General features: G+C 35.8%; 1 protein-coding gene across 1 annotated transcript; it reads left to right on the top strand.

Moving 5' to 3' along the window:
• Positions 1-1,781: 1,781 nt before the first annotated feature.
• Positions 1,782-18,289, top strand: LOC139688674 (E3 ubiquitin-protein ligase rnf8-like). Its single transcript, XM_071586242.1, has 9 exons — positions 1,782-1,973; positions 2,049-2,159; positions 2,232-2,398; positions 2,483-2,558; positions 5,933-6,065; positions 10,791-10,954; positions 13,533-13,737; positions 15,726-15,864; positions 18,008-18,289. The coding sequence occupies exons 1-9, from the start codon at positions 1,884-1,886 to the stop codon at positions 18,036-18,038; spliced, it is 1,116 nt and encodes a 371-aa protein (XP_071442343.1). The 5' UTR covers positions 1,782-1,883; the 3' UTR covers positions 18,039-18,289.
• The last annotated feature ends 852 nt before the right edge of the window (positions 18,290-19,141 follow it).

Raw genomic sequence — 19,141 nt, 5'->3', positions numbered from 1 at the left:
TTAAATGAAGCAAGGGTCAGAGTTAGAGAAGCATGTAAAGTTATTTAATATGAATCAGATAGATACAGAATATTTTATAAGGAATTCAATAATAATAAGAGAAAGATTGACGTTAAATATTTAAGTAACTGTAAGGAAACATCTGGATTAGTAGTTAAAAGGCCCATATTAAAAAAAATGAAGTCTCTGATTATTTATACCTTATCTAAGGCACAGGTGCAGATGTTATTGGAACTGAGAATGGATTATCCACTGAAATCACAGAAGGTGAAATTTTTTCCAAGTCTATTTCAGTTAACAGAAACGAGTGAGTAACCAGAGTGTTGGTGTCTTTATTGCAGTTTAGAACTCTTGAATCAGCAGGGCTTAGATAATGGTTTTGAAAGTGATTGGTGGTTAATTAAAAGTTCTTACTCCAAGAGGGTCTACGTATGCATATTTCACAGGCCACTGGACTTCCTTCAATGCTACCGGAGTGTACTCAATGCGGCAACTATATTAGTTTATTAGCCCATAACAATTAAAAAAGACCATAAACACAGTAAAAACCCAAAGGTCGGTTTGGTAGGAGATGGTTGAGTTCACCCAGTACTAAGCCTGATGGCCTGTGTGATTAACACATCAGGGTAGGGGGGCCAGTTCCTTTCCCTGTGCCCGTTGTGGTCTGGTCACAAATCTTCCTTTCTTATCTCCTGATAGTGCTTTAACCTACCATATAGGTGTATCCTGTCAATTTCACCCTTCCTCAAATTTTCCATAACCTCACAATGGGTCTACCACCACGCTTCTTTGACTGTAGAGGTTACCTGCATAATTTTATTAAATCTGTTGATCCTTCTACATAACTCAGCCATGCTTTCCTTGTCCTTCTCCTCAGAACAGTTCCCATTGTTTCTTTCTATATATCCATTTTTTGACATGTTTCCATTTTCCCCAATAGTATCTACATATGTATATTTATATATATATACATAGCGAGAGACAAATAGGTATTTACGAGACTCCTGGTGAATCCCCAGGATGCATTCATTTTCTTCTGACTTGCTTAGGCATCTTGCGGCTCCCTGCGATTCATTGGTTTTTTTTTAAGTGGAATCATTGTGATTTCAGCACAATTCTCTGAAACACTATGCAAGTCCCCTTGAACGTCGACTCGATGATGGACATGGATCATAAGATATTTACTTCATTGTTAAGGCATCACTGATACTATTGGCTGACACTTTTTACGACTTATAATTTCTATTTAGATTGTGCTCCCCATTTCACGTTATCACGTGGTACTTGAAATACTGGCACTGTATGATGGTTTATCTAATGCCCACTAGGAATTTATTTTCCTCATCGATTATTACTATGAAATAAAAGAAAGGCATCGTAGCTGATAACCTCTTGGGTTACAGTGGAATACACCCTTAAAGCCACATAATACTGGTTTCTAAAGGTTTTTCCGTGATTCGGTCGCAGCTGTCATTACTATTTTACATTTTGATAGCAACAGTCAAGATGCTTGGTATTCAAAAATTAGTAAAAGGAGAGTTCATAATTAATACATTAAATTTTAATTTGTCTACGCCATTCGCTTAATTACTTAAGTCTCGGCTGTTGCAGAATACGCAAATTACCTGCATGATTTCCAAATGCCAGGAACATGTTATTGTCACATAAAATTATAAAATATAACGCTTAGCCTTGGATCAAGCCATGCGCCGCCTATTAAATATGGTGGTATATACAACGTAGTTTCATTGCTAATCAACGCCATCTGCGAGAGTTTTCCTCAATGTAGAGGGGAGATGGTGTCCGAGAGTGAGCTAACCGATGTTGTCACTGTTGAACCGGTGAATGAAAGTGTTTATATTCTTTTGGTTTGAAATATAAAGATGGATTCCGAGGAAAAGTCGAAGCTGTTTCATTATTTATATGCAGTGGAATACGAAAAACGGCGCATTCAGCGGCCAGAGACAATGACGGTAAGAAGAAATTCTTAACTTTTTGTACACCCGAGAAACTTCAGGTTGCATGTGCATTATTATTTTTGTTCTTAGTTCGTGTTAGGGCGTTCGAAGTGTTCCGATTTAATAATCACGTCGAAAAAAGTCGCAAGAAAGCAATGTGAGATAGTTTGTTCAGGAGACAGTTGGATGCTTCGTAATTTGGTAAGTTCGCTTATTTATCATGGGAGATAAAAAGTTTTCTGTGACTTGCCACATTTCTTTAATTGCTTGTAGAGTGCCACTGGGACACCCTTTGTTGGGCGATTAATTGTGAGGGATGAGGCTGTAAACTTACATCATGAAGATATCATGAAAATAGGTGGCATCTATATCCAGTTCTTATTTCAAATCGACTCCGCAATACCTCCATTGCGCATTTTAAGAATCATTGCATTAATAGGGTAAGTTTTTCAATACTTCTCATGAACCAATTGAAAGTAACTGTAATTAACTTCGATAATATATGATAAAAAACAATATTTCAGAGAAAATTATTGTCACCTTGCCGAAGATTCAGCTCAGCGTGCAGAGCCGATTGAATGGAACATAGTGGAAAGAGCGGTTAGTTTCATGTATTAAGCATCCATAGTTTTAACCATTGGAATTGTTTAAGCAGGCAAATAATCATTCTATTTTACCGACTGCATTTCGATTTTCGTTTACGTTTGCATAGTATATATTGCTATGTTAGTGCATCTTCAGTTAATTGTATTCATTTTAATGTTTCAGATAGGCCTACCTTTCCTTGATTTTCACGTTTTCTTCTTTTATCATAGAAAGTTGACCATTGCAATAGAATCTTCGAAAACCTTATACGATTTATGAAACGGCCTTATTTTTATATGCCTTAAGCCGTTAACGGAGTTGTATCTGCCTTGATGCTCCGAAGAACAGGAATTTCGCGGGGGAAAAGTCATTCGCCTTGACTGGGATATTTTCTGTATCGATGCACATATTTTGATGATATCTTCAAGTAATGACATGGCCCGTGGCAAATCAAAATGGAGCTTGTTTGAGAAATCATTCCAAAGTAAATAAAATCAAACTTGATTGAACACCGTATCACTGGAAGACTCCGAGAATGTAACTGTAGCAGCGTTTCCCACAGATCTTTGAATTTATAGTAGGAAAACACCTACGTGTTTAAACGTTAATTTGAATAATAAGCATTACACTAGGGGCTGGCGTATTTGCCTAGTTACCTACTGCCTGCTTACCCCCTGGCATAACCTAACCTAAGTTTTCCCGCGGCTCTCAGTGGTCTAGTTTTCTAAGTATTCCTTTGAATTTACTTTAAATATTTAGTGGGATGTAATAGGCAAAAGCAGTGAACATCATTTGTTATTCGTCTTTGTGACCATAAAGGGACGAAAAGTGTGAAGCAACACCAGAGTTGACGACGTGCAGGTTAGAAAAAGGTAATGTTATCACCCAAGAAGGCTGTAATGGCAAAATTTGATGTGGCAAAAAATTATGGAATAATGCTTTTAAATAATTGTCCCAAGAAGTTAGTGAACGATTTAAAGGACTTAAATATTTCAGTGGAATTTGCTAAGCGAAGTGACGAAAGATCGTAATTAGTTCATATACTAGCAGATCGAATCTCTTGCATTTCGAATAGGTTTGACTGAAAGCAGGCGATTATTTACGGAATACTATACGCCATTGATAGAAGCATGTCCTGCTTCTTCCTCTTGCCGAATCAACTAAAATTATCCCTGTCTACTTAAAATTTCGCCCTGCAACCTTTCTACCGCCATGTATAAAACTTCATTGTCAGTCTTTCTCTGTGTTTAAATTAATTTTCCATTCTTATGTCAAAGTATCCCATCTACGCACACAGACTTGTGTCTAAAGGCCCGGTTCTTCTGTATCCTTTTAATTCTACTCTCTTTACTAAATGAAAGTTTTGTCTAATATTTTATTTACTCACGATACTTGTCCACAATTTCTTTCTTTCAAGTAGTTCTTTTGCACTTACAGTTCTTATTATCATGTATCCAAAATACTGTTGGCATATGTTCCATCTCTTATAGCTTATTACTTACCAATTTAACATTTGCATTAGTCACCCTTCTTCTTCTCTATCCTACTGTTTGGCCTTCTTGTCATTTTTCCTACGGCTATACTTCTCACATTGATGATATAGAATTTTCAACAATAATTGCACTCCCTTGGTTTTCAGACTAGTATTGCCTGGCCAGCAGCAAACTTAATTGAATTAATCACCTTGATGCCCACTATTTATTTTCCATTCAGGTCCTTCCCATGCCATCCTTATTATTTGCTTATTATGTACTTTAAAAGTACTTAGGTCATAAGAACCCTGGGTAACTCCCCCTTGCCCGCTACCTGTAAGTCATTATCTTTTTACACAACAAAGCAATGCAATGCTATTATGTATTATGTACAAACTGCCTTTAACATTCTACCTTGTGAATTCAAAAGGTTTGATTGCTGATGATTTGAGAAGGTGAATAGTGGGATGTATTCAATAAATCCTAAATAGGACAAAGGCTTTTGCAGTGACTGACATAATAATTACAAAATATAAATAAACTATCAAAATTAAACAATAATGATAATGAACAAAAGCAGGAACACTAAGACAGCTGGAGGGCAGATGGGTCTAAATGGTTAAAAATTAAAAACAGTAATCAACCCGAAGGTTGGTTTGGTAGGTGATTGTTGAGTTCACCCAGTACTAAGGCAGAGGGTGTGTGAAATTCACACATCAGAGTAGGGGGCAAGTTCCTTTCCCTGTGTCGGTTATGGTTTCCCAGGAAGACCTGGTACTCGAAAAATCACATAGCTTGGGTGGAGCTGCTGGCACCCAGAGAGGCTTGCTCAAGAATCGAACCTGGGCCCTGCTCGGAGTAGTCCAATACTATACACCTGGACTACCACGACCCAATCTAAATGGTAATGTGGTGTTTAAAGAAAGCAGTGTAGGAGAGGATGCCGATTGATGAGGGTTTTCAATGTGTTGGGCAATCCATGGAACAGGGATCATCGGGAAATTGAAAGGCAAATTTGTGGAATGTGTAACAGACTAAAGTTACAATTTGGGCTAGGGAGAACATGAAATAAATAGGAAGGAACTAAGTGATCCATGGAAGATGTCACATAAGAATTTCATATATAATTGAAATCAACAGTGGGAGAGATGGGAAATCCTAAGGGATGAAAGAGTGAATTCAGTGGTTGGATTTGAGGGAAAATAGGTGATAATAGGCAATGGCAATAAAGATATGAACCAGTTGTTGGAGTAGATCTAAAGCAGTTGGGCAGGTGGTTGACCAGATTGTGAAACAATACTCAAGGACGACCCAGTCAAAAAAATGCCATACATATTGAGGGCCATGGGGTCATGAACATTAGTGTGACATTCGAGTTGGCAGACTCTGGCCTAACTCCTTACTACTGCAATGCATGCTGCAAATGGTACATGTGAACTCCAGTATGGGGCTAAACAGCCGTATTTTAGTTGGCTTGAGTGTTTTAAGATTAGAAAAATAGTTGGGTGATAATTCTTTCATGAACTTACTTTATGGGAAGAGAAAAAACAAAAATGTAATGCTGCTTTACAATCAGTTGTGTCCTGAAACACTCCTGCCGAGCATCTGTGATTTGTAATTGGATTGATAGCACCGATGGAAAATAAGTATCATATTTATTTTTATATTCAGCCCTGAAAGTCAAAAGTCTAATGCATCTCATTTATTGAATGCAATACTCCCTTCTAAACAATTTAATTTTAAGTATCCTGAATTGAATGCTTATTTCAGTACATTAATAAAGATTGTTTTAAATGAATAACATCACATCCTAGTGTCCACTGCTTTCAATGAGTAGTTAATTTTTTGGGATTCTGCTAAGAAATTTTGTGTTTGTTACAGCTGATGTAATAATGTGAAAAATAATTTGATTTGCAGAACGATTCTAAAATGGAAAACCCCAGTGCCAACAGTGAAACTGAAAATGCCTGTAATGAGAGAGATGCTACCATAAAAGATCTTACATCAGAAAATGAACATTTAATGAAGGAGTTGAAAGAAATGAAAGCAGGTATGTGTAAAGGTTTATTACAATTCAATTTAAATTTGAAATCATGGATTTAAATTGATTGATAGGTGGTGTTGATTCAGTTCTCTTAATCATTTTCTACTCTGTGAGCCATATTAATTTTTGCCGCTGCTAATTATCACGCCAACACAACCTTAGGAGCTTTAGGTATTATGCAAAGTTTCAAAATGCATAGTGTATGGTTTTGCATGCCAACATCATAATTTTTAAAATGTTTTAAGTGTGCTGTAAATCAATGCAGCCTTCAACTGCATTTTTATGAAGAGTTGCTTCACTTGTTATGAATGTCTTTAGGTAAAAGTTTTATTGAAGTATGTACAACCCTGATGATGAGGGCATATATTGTCATTTGTGATAATATTAATGATAATTCTTCAAATTTTACTGTAGTGGCATGGTCATAAGGATAATCTAGAAGTAATGGAATCAAATGAAAAAGATCACCAGAGTGGTCCCAGAAGTACCCGACCCAAAAAAAAGAAAATACAAAAATTTTAGAAAAAAATGTATTTAATTTTCAACATAATCTCCTTTCAGCTCTATGCACTTTTCCCAGCGATCGTCAATAAGTTCAATACCCTTTTTATGATGAGAACTGTCTTGCTCCTTGCTAAGTAGCCATTAACTGCCGACATCACTTCTTCACGGTTGGAAAATCTTTGACCACCAAGCCATTTTTTTCTAGTTTACGAACAGAAAATAATCCGAGGGGGCTAAATCTGGTGTATAGGGTGCATGAGGTAGCAATTCAAACTTAAATTCATGAATTTTGGCCATTGCAAATAACGGATTTGTGAACTGGTGCTTTGTCTTGATGAAATAACACTTTATCCTTAGCCAAACACGGCCGATTTGCTTGATTTCTTCACTCAAACGTTGCAATAAGTTAACATAATACTCGCTGTTGATAGTTTTTCCTTTTCCAAGATAGTCAATCCCATGGGCATCCCAAAAAACTGACGCCATGATCTTGCCTGCAGATGAAATCGTCTTCACCTTCTTTTTAGCCAATTCTCATTTTGAATCCATTTTTTTGATTGTTCTTTTGTCTGGGGTGTGAAGTAATGGACCCATGTTTCATCCATTGTTATGAAACGGCACAAAAATTCTGCTTTGTTGCTGTGAAACTTTGTTAAACACTCAATTGAAACATCTTAATGACACTGGTTTTGCTCGAGTGTGAGCAAACCCATCTTGCAGACAGCTTTCTCATGTCCAAATTTTCAGTTAAAATTCAATTTACTGCACTTTTTGAAATGCCTACTATGTCTGCTAGCTTACACACTTTCAGTTGATGATCATCCAGAATTCTTTTGTGGATTTTCTTCACTGTTTCTGGAGTTCACCTCATTTGTTCGACCAATGCAGTGCTTGTCTTTACAGCTCATAAGGCCTCATTTAAGCTCTGCTATCCTATACTTTACTGTTGTAAACGAAGGAGCAGACTCACCCAGAGTAGAATCCAGTTCAACTTTTATATTGGTTGGGCTTAGGTCTTTCAAATAAAAGTATTGTTTTATAAAATGATGACCAATTTTCTCCATTTTCACAAATTCACTGAAAACGTTCACTGTTGATGGCTACCAAACAAATACTAAACAACATGGCATCTTCAAACATATGTTTTATAGATTGTGTACTTTCTAATAGGGATATTTTTCAAACAACCACCACCATCTCTAGTTCAGGCCGGGTACTTATGGGACCATCCTTGTATAGTAATAGTGGTGATTTGACTGAGTAAACTTATAAATATCATGTAATACTAGCATAAACGTGCATCATCTACTTAATCCTCGCAATTTTGTTTACATTGTTGTGAAAGAAATAAATTCCTGTATCAATATTATCCTTTTATAAGTGTAGGTAGTCCATTCCTAAGTATGGAAAACCTAAAATTCGATTCTCCATAACCTAGTGATTGGCTTTATTGGTATTTTTTACCATTGAGCAGAATATAGTGAAGGGACATAGTTTTTTGCATAACCTATGCAATTTTCGTGGAAATTTGGAAATATTAATTTATAGGAGTAGTTTTAGCACGCAGAGGTTTAGTCAGTTAATAGGCAAAACTAAGATTAAAATTTCATCAGGCACCAGCAAGTTCAGGGGATTTAGCCTGCATAAAAAGCTTAATGATGCTTACCATCATGTGGTACCTCATAATTGCATCCTCTTAAGTATAAAAACATCTTCATAAAATCTACTTCTCTGTTTGTGCGTGATTTTTCAGAAAAATTAAGCTTACTGAAATTTTGATACTTGAACTTCTAAAAGTCAAATCTTTGGTAACACGAAAGAACTTTGAATTATGGTGTCATTGTTTAAAATTTATGTGCCAAATTGTTGTGAATTTCAAATCCAGCGACTGAAATTTTTCTCTCTTTTGAAAAGATTTCCTTGCAACCATTGATGGAAAGCCACCTCTAACTTGGTGTATTGCCATTGGTGTTTGGAAATTTAAAAAATGTGAAATGCATGGCATTTTCTGTAAGAATTTTTGGAAAATGTTTTCCTCCCCTTGGCTAGTTTGAACCCCTCCTTTCTTTGTTAGCGGTAGTTCCCTGTTAGCAGTATACAAAACAAAATTCTGTGTGCCGTCACTTATCTGTGGGTGCCTAACATTCAGAATAGGTTCTGTCAATTTTCATTGCGAGGTTGATCTGAAAAGTTCTTGGCCTGACAAAAATAACAATTCATGTTTTCAAAAAAAGTTTTATTTTCCAATATAATCACCTTTAGCAATAATGGATTTCATCCAGTGGTATTCCAGTGCTATTACCTATTTCTGTAGCATTCTTCTGGAAGTGCTGTAAAGTTTCTGCCGCTGCAACTTTTTCTTGATTGGATGAAAAATGTTGACCAGGAGTGAAACTTTTTAGTTTTTGTAAGAGGTGGTAGTCTGAGGGAGTCAAATCCTGTGGATAGGATGGATGTTTTAGCTCTTCCTAAGGCAAATCTCTCAATATTCCCACCACCAAGACACTTTAGTGGGCAGGTGCATTGTCCTGATGCAAAACAGTTTTTTCCTTTGCAAGCTGGATCAGCTTTCAAGAATTTTTGCTCCTAATGTCATTAGAAGGCTATGATAGTACTGCCCTGTTATTGTTTTAACTTTTTCAAGATAGCCCCAAAAAACAGATGCTATGACCTTTCTGCTGATGGCACTGTCTTTGTCTCCTTCAGAGCTGAAGAAACGGCCTCTATCCACTGCATTAATTGTGTTTCGAGTGTGTAATCCAGGTCCAATCCAATTCTTTGACAAATGTCATTCATTTTTGTTCTTAAAAACTGTGAGCCACTTCAATATATTAAATGTGAGATATGTGGGCTCAAAACTTTTCCAAAACAGGTTTCAGAATTGCTTCAGTATTTATCAACCTATTTAAAGCATTATGAAATGTTCATTTCCTTTAGCTGTACCAGTATGTGTACCAATAATAACAAAATTGAAGATGTTGTCTTTCAAAATAGTATACTTCTAGCAGTACAACACATGAGATAACTGGTTAGAAATTGCTGTGAAAAATGCTGTCAGGGTAAGGTGTGGTCTTTTTTCACATGGAAAGGTTCTTATTCTTATTTGGTATGTAATAGTGGCTATAATTGTAGTGCCAATAATGGCATAAGATGGGAGAAGATTTATATCTTTTGGTTCCTTACTAAGGGGTGCAGGACATAAAAAATAGGAACAATAGTCTTGTGTACTTAAAAGAAGACCCTGGTGCAGAGTGGATGTGCTATCTAAACTTTTTTCATTGTCTAACCCTGAAGGTGTCAGGGTGATATGCCAACCCAGAAGTTGCAGGTTCGATTCCTGCCTAGGTGGGTTATCCTCCACCTAGGGCTCGGGTGTCTATATGTCTTCAATGTTATGTTTAGGGATTGTGTGGAAGAAGGGACTGGACTGTATAGTCTCAATCTTTCCTCAATAAAGACTTGAGTTATATAAATAAAACATAAATTATCAGCCCATCCCTTACCCTCACCCTGCTGTCAGCTACCCACGGAAAAGTGTGTTTAGTTGGACCTACTCACTAAATAATTGATGGTAGATGTGGGGTTGACTATTCACCACTAATGTTTTCATAATGACCGATTTAGATTTATGTAGAGGGAAGTGGTTGTTATGAGGGCAACCATTCACAGCTGGCAGGCAGCATTGCAGCCTGAGACTGAAATGAGATGAGGCAGAAGTAAAAGTGTAATTGAAGTGGCCCTCTTCAGAATAGGAGTCCTTGTAGGCACAAGTATTGGTTTATTTAAAATGCTTGTTTTAGTGCTGGACTGAAGAATTGGTGAATTAAATAGTATGGTTCAGGGTGTGGCAGCGTATTTCCTTTTTTTCAAATGCAAAACTCTTTCGGAAAAGGATGTTATGTTGCGGCACACTGTATAAATTCTATATGGATATATCCTTTTCTTTTTTGCTTTTGGAGTCCACAGGCCAGTATTAAGTGGGTTGAGCTGCTCCTGTGGTAATGAAAAATTACATGAGCATAAACTGCATTTTTGTTATAAAATGATTTTCTGCTCATTGGCATCTAGTGAACCCATGTTGGCGTACAATGAATTCTATGCATGATGTTTTTCTGTGTATACATGTGGTAAACAAGGAGCCATATTGTTTATTGATGCATTTTCAATTTTGGATGTGTGCTTTATAAGATTTGTTGAAAGTGATACATTTCCTAACTTATTTCGTAGCACTGAAGAAGGCACTAACGGAAAAGTGTGAGGCAGAATTTAAAATGGCTCGGGTGGCAGAAGAACTAAAACTAATTCAGGACCTCTCAGAAAATGGAAATGTCATTGGAGAAATAGTGGAAAATGAGTTGCAGTGTAGTGTTTGCAGTGAACTAATTATTGATGTAAGTGCTTGAGTTGTGTTATTTTCTTTCAGTCATAATTATAAGGTATTAATGTATCTAATTTTATGCATGGATTGCATTTTGTCTTTCTGCGACAGAGTATTTTCAAATGAATCTTTCAATAATGTTTTCCTATTCTGTAAAAATAATGTTGCATAATATTTTTTCCTTCCTGCTGAATTCAAGTGACCTAAGTTTAGATCCATAGATGATCAACATTATGATTTCTTCAATGTGTTCATGCAATTACTATTTGATGAGGCGAAAGCTGATGAAATCATGCATTCCATTAGGATGTTAATGTTGGACTTTCAAACTGTTAGCTAAGTTCCCTTGGGGTGTACACTGACTGTAAATCTGAATTCTTTATTGCTGTATGAGTTTTAGTTAGCCGATTGTGACTTGTATTGGCAAGTTTATCATTCTAAATTTTGAGTGGAGTGAGGAAATGGCCTGAATGACCATTGCATGCACAATCGTGGATAATTGCTATTATCACATTTGCACAACAAAAGCAGAAACAGTAGTATGTTACTTCAGTTTCAAATATTTAAATCTGTTTTTGAATTAAACATTTTTACGAATAATTTATGTTTAAATTTTGTGGCAGAGCAGGGCTAAAAAATGCCGCTGTGCTGTGGTATTTCATTCAAGGTATGAGTGATTACTATACCAAAGAACAGGGAAATGGCAGTAGAGAAGAACTTCAGTTCACTGCCAACTCAAAAGATGACAAGAACTTGGTGGAGAGAAGATGAGGGACTACAAAAAGCTATGTGCAGTAAATGCAACCTGCAACATGGAATTGTAAAATAACCAGAACTAGAAGAATTGAAAACTTGGGTATTAGACCAGAGAAGATCAAGATTTTGTTACCATAAAAATGACTTCAATTAGCTAGAGAGTTTGCTCCAACAGACACACAACTGATTTTGCAGGATCAACATCATGCTGTTCTAGAGAGTCTTGAAGAGAAATGACATATGTATGAGTGCCAAAACGGAAATAGCACAAAATACGCCCACAGAATATGAAGACAATATTATCCACTTGCATTAAATTGTGATTAATGTAAGAAAAATATTTGAACTATCACAAATAGGAGATACATAAGAGGTCATTTGATGTATGCTCAGATTCTAAAGGTGCAAGAAGTGTGATTGTTAAAACTTGTGAATATGAGACAACATATTATACAGTCATTATCTTGCTGTGCTAATGGAACCTATGGCGGAAAATTCCAAGAAACTGGGAGATGCTGTAACAGTAACTTTTAACAGAGTCATCTGCTAATATGCATTCCAATGAGACAATGGACTGTGATGTGTCATACTTGGCTACAAATGCCTGTGACATTGTATGTACGGTATTTCATCATAACATTTAGTTCCTTTAAAGCCCCCAAAATTCCAGAGTTTCAAAGGAAAACCTTGCCCAAGGAAGAATTGCCTACAGTTGATGTATGTTTATCCTGAGGACTTATGGGGTTAAAGGGGGATGAAGCTATGAATGGAAAATGAATTGTCTAGACGTCCTGAAACCTACCCTCTTGAGAATAGAATGAGCTTCAAAGTCACTGAATAGAAGCTGTGAAGAATGAAATCAACGAAATGAAAACTCAAATAGCTGTAATTCTAGGTGGCTTACTGAGCCAGTTTCAATCTGTAGATGTTAGCATTATTGAACCGTTTAAAGGACTAATGAAGAAATGGAACAGTTGGTTGCAATCTACTTACCTTCAGGAAGGAAGAAGATGTGTAGCATTTCACAGATTTGTGAATGGGTTAAAATTTCTTGGAATTTCCTATGAAATTTTTGAGAATTGTAAAACAATAAATGTGAAGTTATAAATGTAATTGATGGCAGAGTGGGCAATTTTTTGTGTAAAGATTGGGTTTCTGAGGCAATAGCTTCAAGTGATTCTTCATTTAGTTATGGAAATGAATTTCTGGGTTTTGAGAATTGCAATGAAAAGACACCAATGTTTTCTGGATGCATTTTTATAGACATGAGTAACTATATAATTAGTGCAATTAATCATATTTCTTGAATATTCCATTGTGTAAAGAAATATTTTTGCCCCTGCTATTATTTTTAGAAGATTGAAACTTTAAGAGTTGAGTGTTCAACTTAAACGTATTGTAGGTATTATAGGCATTATACAATACCGGAGTAGTGTAGGCATATAATCCTATTGAGTGTATGTGTATTTTATTCATCCTATTATACATGTGTCAGAATTAATTCAGTGAGTCACTCCATTTAAGAGTTAACTGTAGATGGTTCGATATTAATGAGCCTGTCTTTGGAGAGAAAAAATATTTTTAGTTCACACACATTTATGCTTACTGGAGGGGTATTAAAACCATTATTATTTTCCCCTTGAAATTATTGTAAACAATGGAAAAAATATAACTAACTTGGCGTTTTTGTGTGTGTATATGCATGCCCAAAATTGTATATCAATCTATATCCACCCATTTTACTTTCCGTCTGTTACTGATATGTTTCCCAGCATTATATGTTCCAGAAGGAATTCTTTGACTCATGTTTTCTTTTTCTTTTTGCATTCAATTAGGCAATTACTCTAGATTGTTCTCATACCTTTTGTCACCATTGCCTTGTTCAATGGAAGAAGAAAAGTACATTTTGCCCCATGTGTAGAAGCATTACCAATTTTGAATGTAAGCCAAGAGTAATAGACAACTTGATTGAAAAAATAATTGGCAATCTACCAGTAGATACTCAAAGACGAAGAAAGGAGCTCTCTGATGCAAGAAAAGGTATGGATTGCATTAAGTCCTCAGGAATGCGTGGTTATATTTTCCATTGTGGTTTGATTAATTTTTTTTAAAGCATATTAGTGCATGAGACTAAAGGTTGGAGTGTTGGTTTTCAGGCTGTTTGCTGTCAAGTATTATTAATATTTGAAGGTTTGTTTTATTAACATAAATAATGTTCAAAGCAAATTTTCAGATTGGTTGTGGAAGTTATATTAACAGCAAGACATTAATGGTGTAGCACTTTTGTGAACTAATCTTAGATATATTTCATAATTCTGTTTTCAATGTCAAATAATGATTTTGTAAGTAAAGCCAAGGATTGGCATCAATTTTGTAGCATGTTCATCTTACTGCTTACTTGATTAAATCCATGTTTTGACTGTTTTAAATGTATATATTAAAAATATTGTTAAAGGAATGGTTGCATACTTAGTAAACTTACTGATTCAATTTTTTCACAACTTAATGCATTTCCTTGGGCCAAGATCAAAACTCGTGTATTAAATGCCTAGACCCATGTGCATCTACCTTAGCTTTCACACTTATTGTGGGAAAATCAGTGGTCAATCTTGATTTATTTTAGGTTAATGAGAAGTTGTCATGAAAATTCACAGGTTAATGAGGGGAATTTTCGAGAATATTGTATTGTTTGAATTTAATGGTGAGATATTAAAACTGATGCCCGAACTTTTTTGCACTAAACTTTGGATAGGGATCTGAAATTTTGTACTGGAGCTCTGCAAATATTTTCACGGCTCAATAATGAGTAAGATATTCTGATGCTTGATGGACGTATCTTTTGAGGATTGAATTCCACAAGAATTTGTAATGTACCTTCTAATGACTGAGTAATGAAGGATCTTATGAAAGTTTAGTGCACAGAGAAATTTTATTGGCCTATTAGCTAAAGAATATTAAAATGAAAATGATTTCAACATGTGTAAATGGATCCTGGATGCATAGGCTTTAAACTCAGATATTGCCGCAGAAACCAATAATTCTGTCACCACTCTGCAGAATTTTTGTTCTAAAAGAACATTGGAAACAGGAAGAAAGTTTCTGAATTTTGGAGAAAAAGTTTCTTGGCTAAATGTGCTAACAGAGGAAAGTATAGTAAATGGCCTGAATTATAAAATCATTAAGCTAATATATTCATGGCCTCGTAGCATAATCATCTCCTATCCTCATCGAAAGTTATAGCACCTGGTATGCTCAGATTATTCGGGTGTTTGAATAAAGTGTGTTTTATATCGCACGTCGTAGCTTTTTTATTTAGCATCAATCCAAAAACAACCAGGTTTTGACCTTTAATATGGCTAGTTTTTACTCTAAGCATTAAATAATGATAAAGAAATGAGAAATGATATTTTGCACTTGCATAATATTTCAAAGTATCAGTAGTTGCAATAGTTTTGTTCTAGCCACTCTAGAGAAATGGAAACATTTTCACTCCCCCTAAAGGAAAGTACACGAAACCTGTATAAGCTAATTAATGAAATCTATTAAGGCCATATCTCCCATGGCAACCCATTCAGAACATAGGACTTGTGACACATTTTGGGAAACAGTTATATAAACTATTATGATAGCTTTTTGCCAAACCCAAGTCATCTACTCTTTTGGCAATAATACAGGGTGCGGCAACATAACTCCCTTTTTTGAAAGCGTTCTGCATTTGAAAAAAGGAAGCTATGTTGCTACACCCTGTATGTTGGGGTCGCTTACAGGTATATCATTCATCTAGCCATGTGTTTCCAAAGTTGCCTTTTAAATTGATAACAGTATTTGGAATAAGTGAATGCCCTTTTTGTACTTTCCTGTAATTAATGGAGCCACATATAAAAATATTGGTATTAGTAATATTAAGTTGTTAGATGGAATATTCCTACTTTTTATTGCTGTTTATGGATGAAAAATTTATTAAAACTTTCCATCATTACGTTAAATGTGATTCTTATTTCAACTATTTTTTGCTTTTTTCTTTCAAGCTTCAAAAAAACGCCGCAAAAGTCATGGCCGTGGATGTTGGAATAAAAGGAAGAGGCCTGTCATTGTACAGGTGTCAGAGCCTTCACATGAGGTCATACGAATTTCCATGGGTAGTGCTGATGATGCCAATGTAACAATGTGAGTGGGAGTTGATTATCTAACTATTTGTATTTTTGGGATTCTGCTGGTTAAGGTAGTGAAACAAAAAAGTTAAGGTAGACACAGCCTATACAACTGTATAAAATACATTTACTTGCCTTCCAACAAAACACAACTCTACATTCAACCTTACAATAGGACCCTTTTCAATTCTACGTACTTCCGTCCTCCCTTTAATCAGTCCTTCACTATCCTATTCCTGTCCCTTCCTCCTCTGCCTGATATTCTCCCCTTTGTTACTGTCTTCAACATCCCATCGCCAATCAAAATGCTCTGCGTCCATCTTTCCTGCCTTCTTTGGCTTTCTCCCAAGAATCCCCTCTTCTCCCCCACCATCCCCTGAATCGTCATTTGTTTTCCATTATTTTCACTTCACATTCTCCATACTTCTCTATACCTACATTTTTTTAAACTCCTATCTATGCCTATCATTCTGCTTCAGTGACCATGCTTCCGTACGAACACAGCTATGCTCCATGCATGGAAAGTTTTGATCATCATTTTCTTAACATCCTAACTCCACATCCCTGTCATCAATTCCCTCCTTTTGAAAGCTTTGCCTGATGCAATCTTCTCCCTCTGTCCCTGCTACTTTGGCCATTTTGGTCCAAAGCTCTTCTGAGATATGTAAACTGTTCCACCTGCTCTAGTTTTTGCCCTCCTATTTTAATGTTTAGCTTAGCTTTCCTCTTCCTAGAAAACGGAATTACCTTAAAATCTGTGGCAAAGTACAAAGTCATTTTAGTATGGATATTAAATACTTGCACGAAGTGAAGCCTGAAACTGTAGAATGAATTACGTTTTGTTTTACTTGCATTTTTTTCCATCCCTAACCTATCACACTGACTGTTTAATGTGCTCAGCAGAACAAATTTGAGTAACTTCAGGCGTGATGTGGTGGAAGTCGAACATAATGAATAACTGATCGTAGCACTTTTCCGCTTGATAAAATTTTTTTATTTAATGATCGGGATATATTACATCATCAGGTAACAAACTGAAGTTTCGTGCCGTCTTATATGCATTTAAGATTCCATAAGGAGGGGAGAGGACGTGGTAGGATTTTTTTTCAGTGATACTATGAGAATTTCCTGCTAAATTTATTTCTATTTCCTTATAAAATCCTTCAATTTCTTCTGAGTTTCCTTGTGCTGTAGGTTTTCATTTTATTCATTAGCGTATTTGGTGTTAAATAGTGTTAGCATTAAATTAGAAACTTAGTATGCTTGAGGGTACTTTTGATTTAAAGTAGGGGTAAAGGCATTGAGGGTTGTCATTCCAAGAAATTCATAGTAAACCACTGAATTCTGTTGGTAATCATATCTTGTGTGTTATTTTCCAGTTGATTTGGCACTTTCATATGTGTTTTTGAGTGAATGTTTTTACGTTGGAAAGTTGTTTAGTTACCTTTTTCAATGATTAATAATTTCCTAAATTATTTTACTTCCTGATAGATTTCTTACGAGTGAATTTACCCTATTCAACATTGATGAAGTTTACTGGATATTTTGAAGTAGTATGCCATCAGGTGCAGCCATATCTTATCCTCTGAGGATGTATATTTGTTACCTATACCAAATACCTCCATATTTGAAATATATGTCCTCATTATTAACTCAATTTTGCAAATTTGTGTAATTTGCAATCCTTGCCTGCATATTGGGCCCATAAGTTTTCTGGCCATAATTTTGGTCAAATAATCCTCTTGGAATTCATTTTATTTACTTTAAAATTATAACATCCGTAGTATGCACACCAAAAACAATGCCTTGGGGCCTAGCTTGGGACTATGTGATGCCTTCCTAGTGATTATGCTCATCAATAAATTTTAGTGGGTAAAAATTTTTAACTGGGCATGTTGCTGACAACTAGTTCCTGTAGTTTCTGCAAGTGCTGAAAAGTATCTTTGGTATTGGAGTGTGTGTCAGTTCAAGTACTATCCCTTGCTTTGCAAATAAAGTGGTTAAATCTTTCTCAAGTTTGCATTTTGAGATTCAGTTGACTTGTAGTCTAGATTCAATCAAGTTTCAGCTAATAGCTAAGTTGTATATAAATATAGATTTTTTTAACTGTCATAAACGTTTCATTCATTTTTGTACACGCATATTTTTTTTACTTTCAGTGACATCACATCAGATGATGATGATAATTAATAAATGAAAATGTAGTGTAGTATAACTACCTGAAGATCATCATATATTGGGATATCAAGTGTGCATAAAGAATATGTCATTCCATTCTTTTTAATTTAATTTTTGTTCATGTACATTATATGTTTTCTTATTTATGTGATCAAATGATTTCTGGGGATCTTATATAGGTCCATGATAATTCTCATCTTAGAGTTAACTATATGTCATTATATTTGTCTTCATTGAACTTTAATTTAAAAACTTATGTGATGAAAAACCTTTATATTAATAAATCAGTTGATGAAGATGTGTGCGTGTACAATTATTCATTATGTTCACTGTCAAGGCTTCCATGGAGTGTAGTGGTTGAAGATACAAATATTCTGGGATTTCTTCCCTGTGGGTCCATTTTCTAGGATCACAATTTCACTGGTGTTGGAGTCGGTGAAACTGTCATTCTAGAAAATTGATCAACGCTGGCATATTTCTGAAGGCTTTTCTCCCTGAGATTTTTTGCCCAATTTAGATCTGGTTAGTCACCAGCTTGTATCTTTGGTTCGTGGATGGCTATTTTGAGCCTCCATAATATGGATGTACTTATGCTGTTGGGCTTCTCTTTTGTAAAAGCAATTAAATCTCAAGAAAGAAAACTACAGATGTGGTTAATGAAGGATCTCAGGTTTTCCCGGCGTATGGTATTCAAGAAGTTCTCTTGGGTTTCCCACCGGGTCAGTTTGCAGTACACCGCATCCCAAAGAGCCTGCATCCCGTTTGTCTCTACGATTTTCCAATAAAATCTCTAGGATATTAAGGAAATACAAGGTAGAAACTATCCACAAACCGATAAGGAAGCTGCAATCAGTCCTTGACACAGCGAAAGACAAACGGGGATTGAAGACCTCAGGAGTGTACCGGATTCCTTGCGAGTGCGGCCAAGCATTCATTGGGGAGACCGGCCGCACCATAGAAACACGCCTAAAGGAATACGAGAGGTGCATCAGATTATTATACCCAACGAAATCTGCAGTCGCCGAACATTGCCTCAATAACGACCACAGAATTAACTTTACTGGCACGAAGAGGCTATGCCACGCCAACGGCTATTGGGATCGCGTGGTGAAAGA

Source organism: Hetaerina americana, unplaced genomic scaffold (genome assembly GCF_022747635.1).
Source record: "Hetaerina americana unplaced genomic scaffold, ioHetAmer1.1.p SCAF_215, whole genome shotgun sequence".
In the NCBI taxonomy this organism is placed as follows: domain Eukaryota; kingdom Metazoa; phylum Arthropoda; class Insecta; order Odonata; family Calopterygidae; genus Hetaerina; species Hetaerina americana.
This window is presented reverse-complemented; position numbering and strand designations above follow the sequence as displayed.

Bases quoted from the DNA above. Each gene is read 5' to 3' on its own strand.
- LOC139688674 (XM_071586242.1), top strand. From the start codon at position 1,884: ATGGATTCCGAGGAAAAGTCGAAGCTGTTTCATTATTTATATGCAGTG. The intron at 2,559-5,932 runs GTTAGTTTCATG...TTTGATTTGCAG, and splicing joins GGAACATAGTGGAAAGAGCG to AACGATTCTAAAATGGAAAA. The intron at 6,066-10,790 runs GTATGTGTAAAG...CTTATTTCGTAG, and splicing joins GTTGAAAGAAATGAAAGCAG to CACTGAAGAAGGCACTAACG.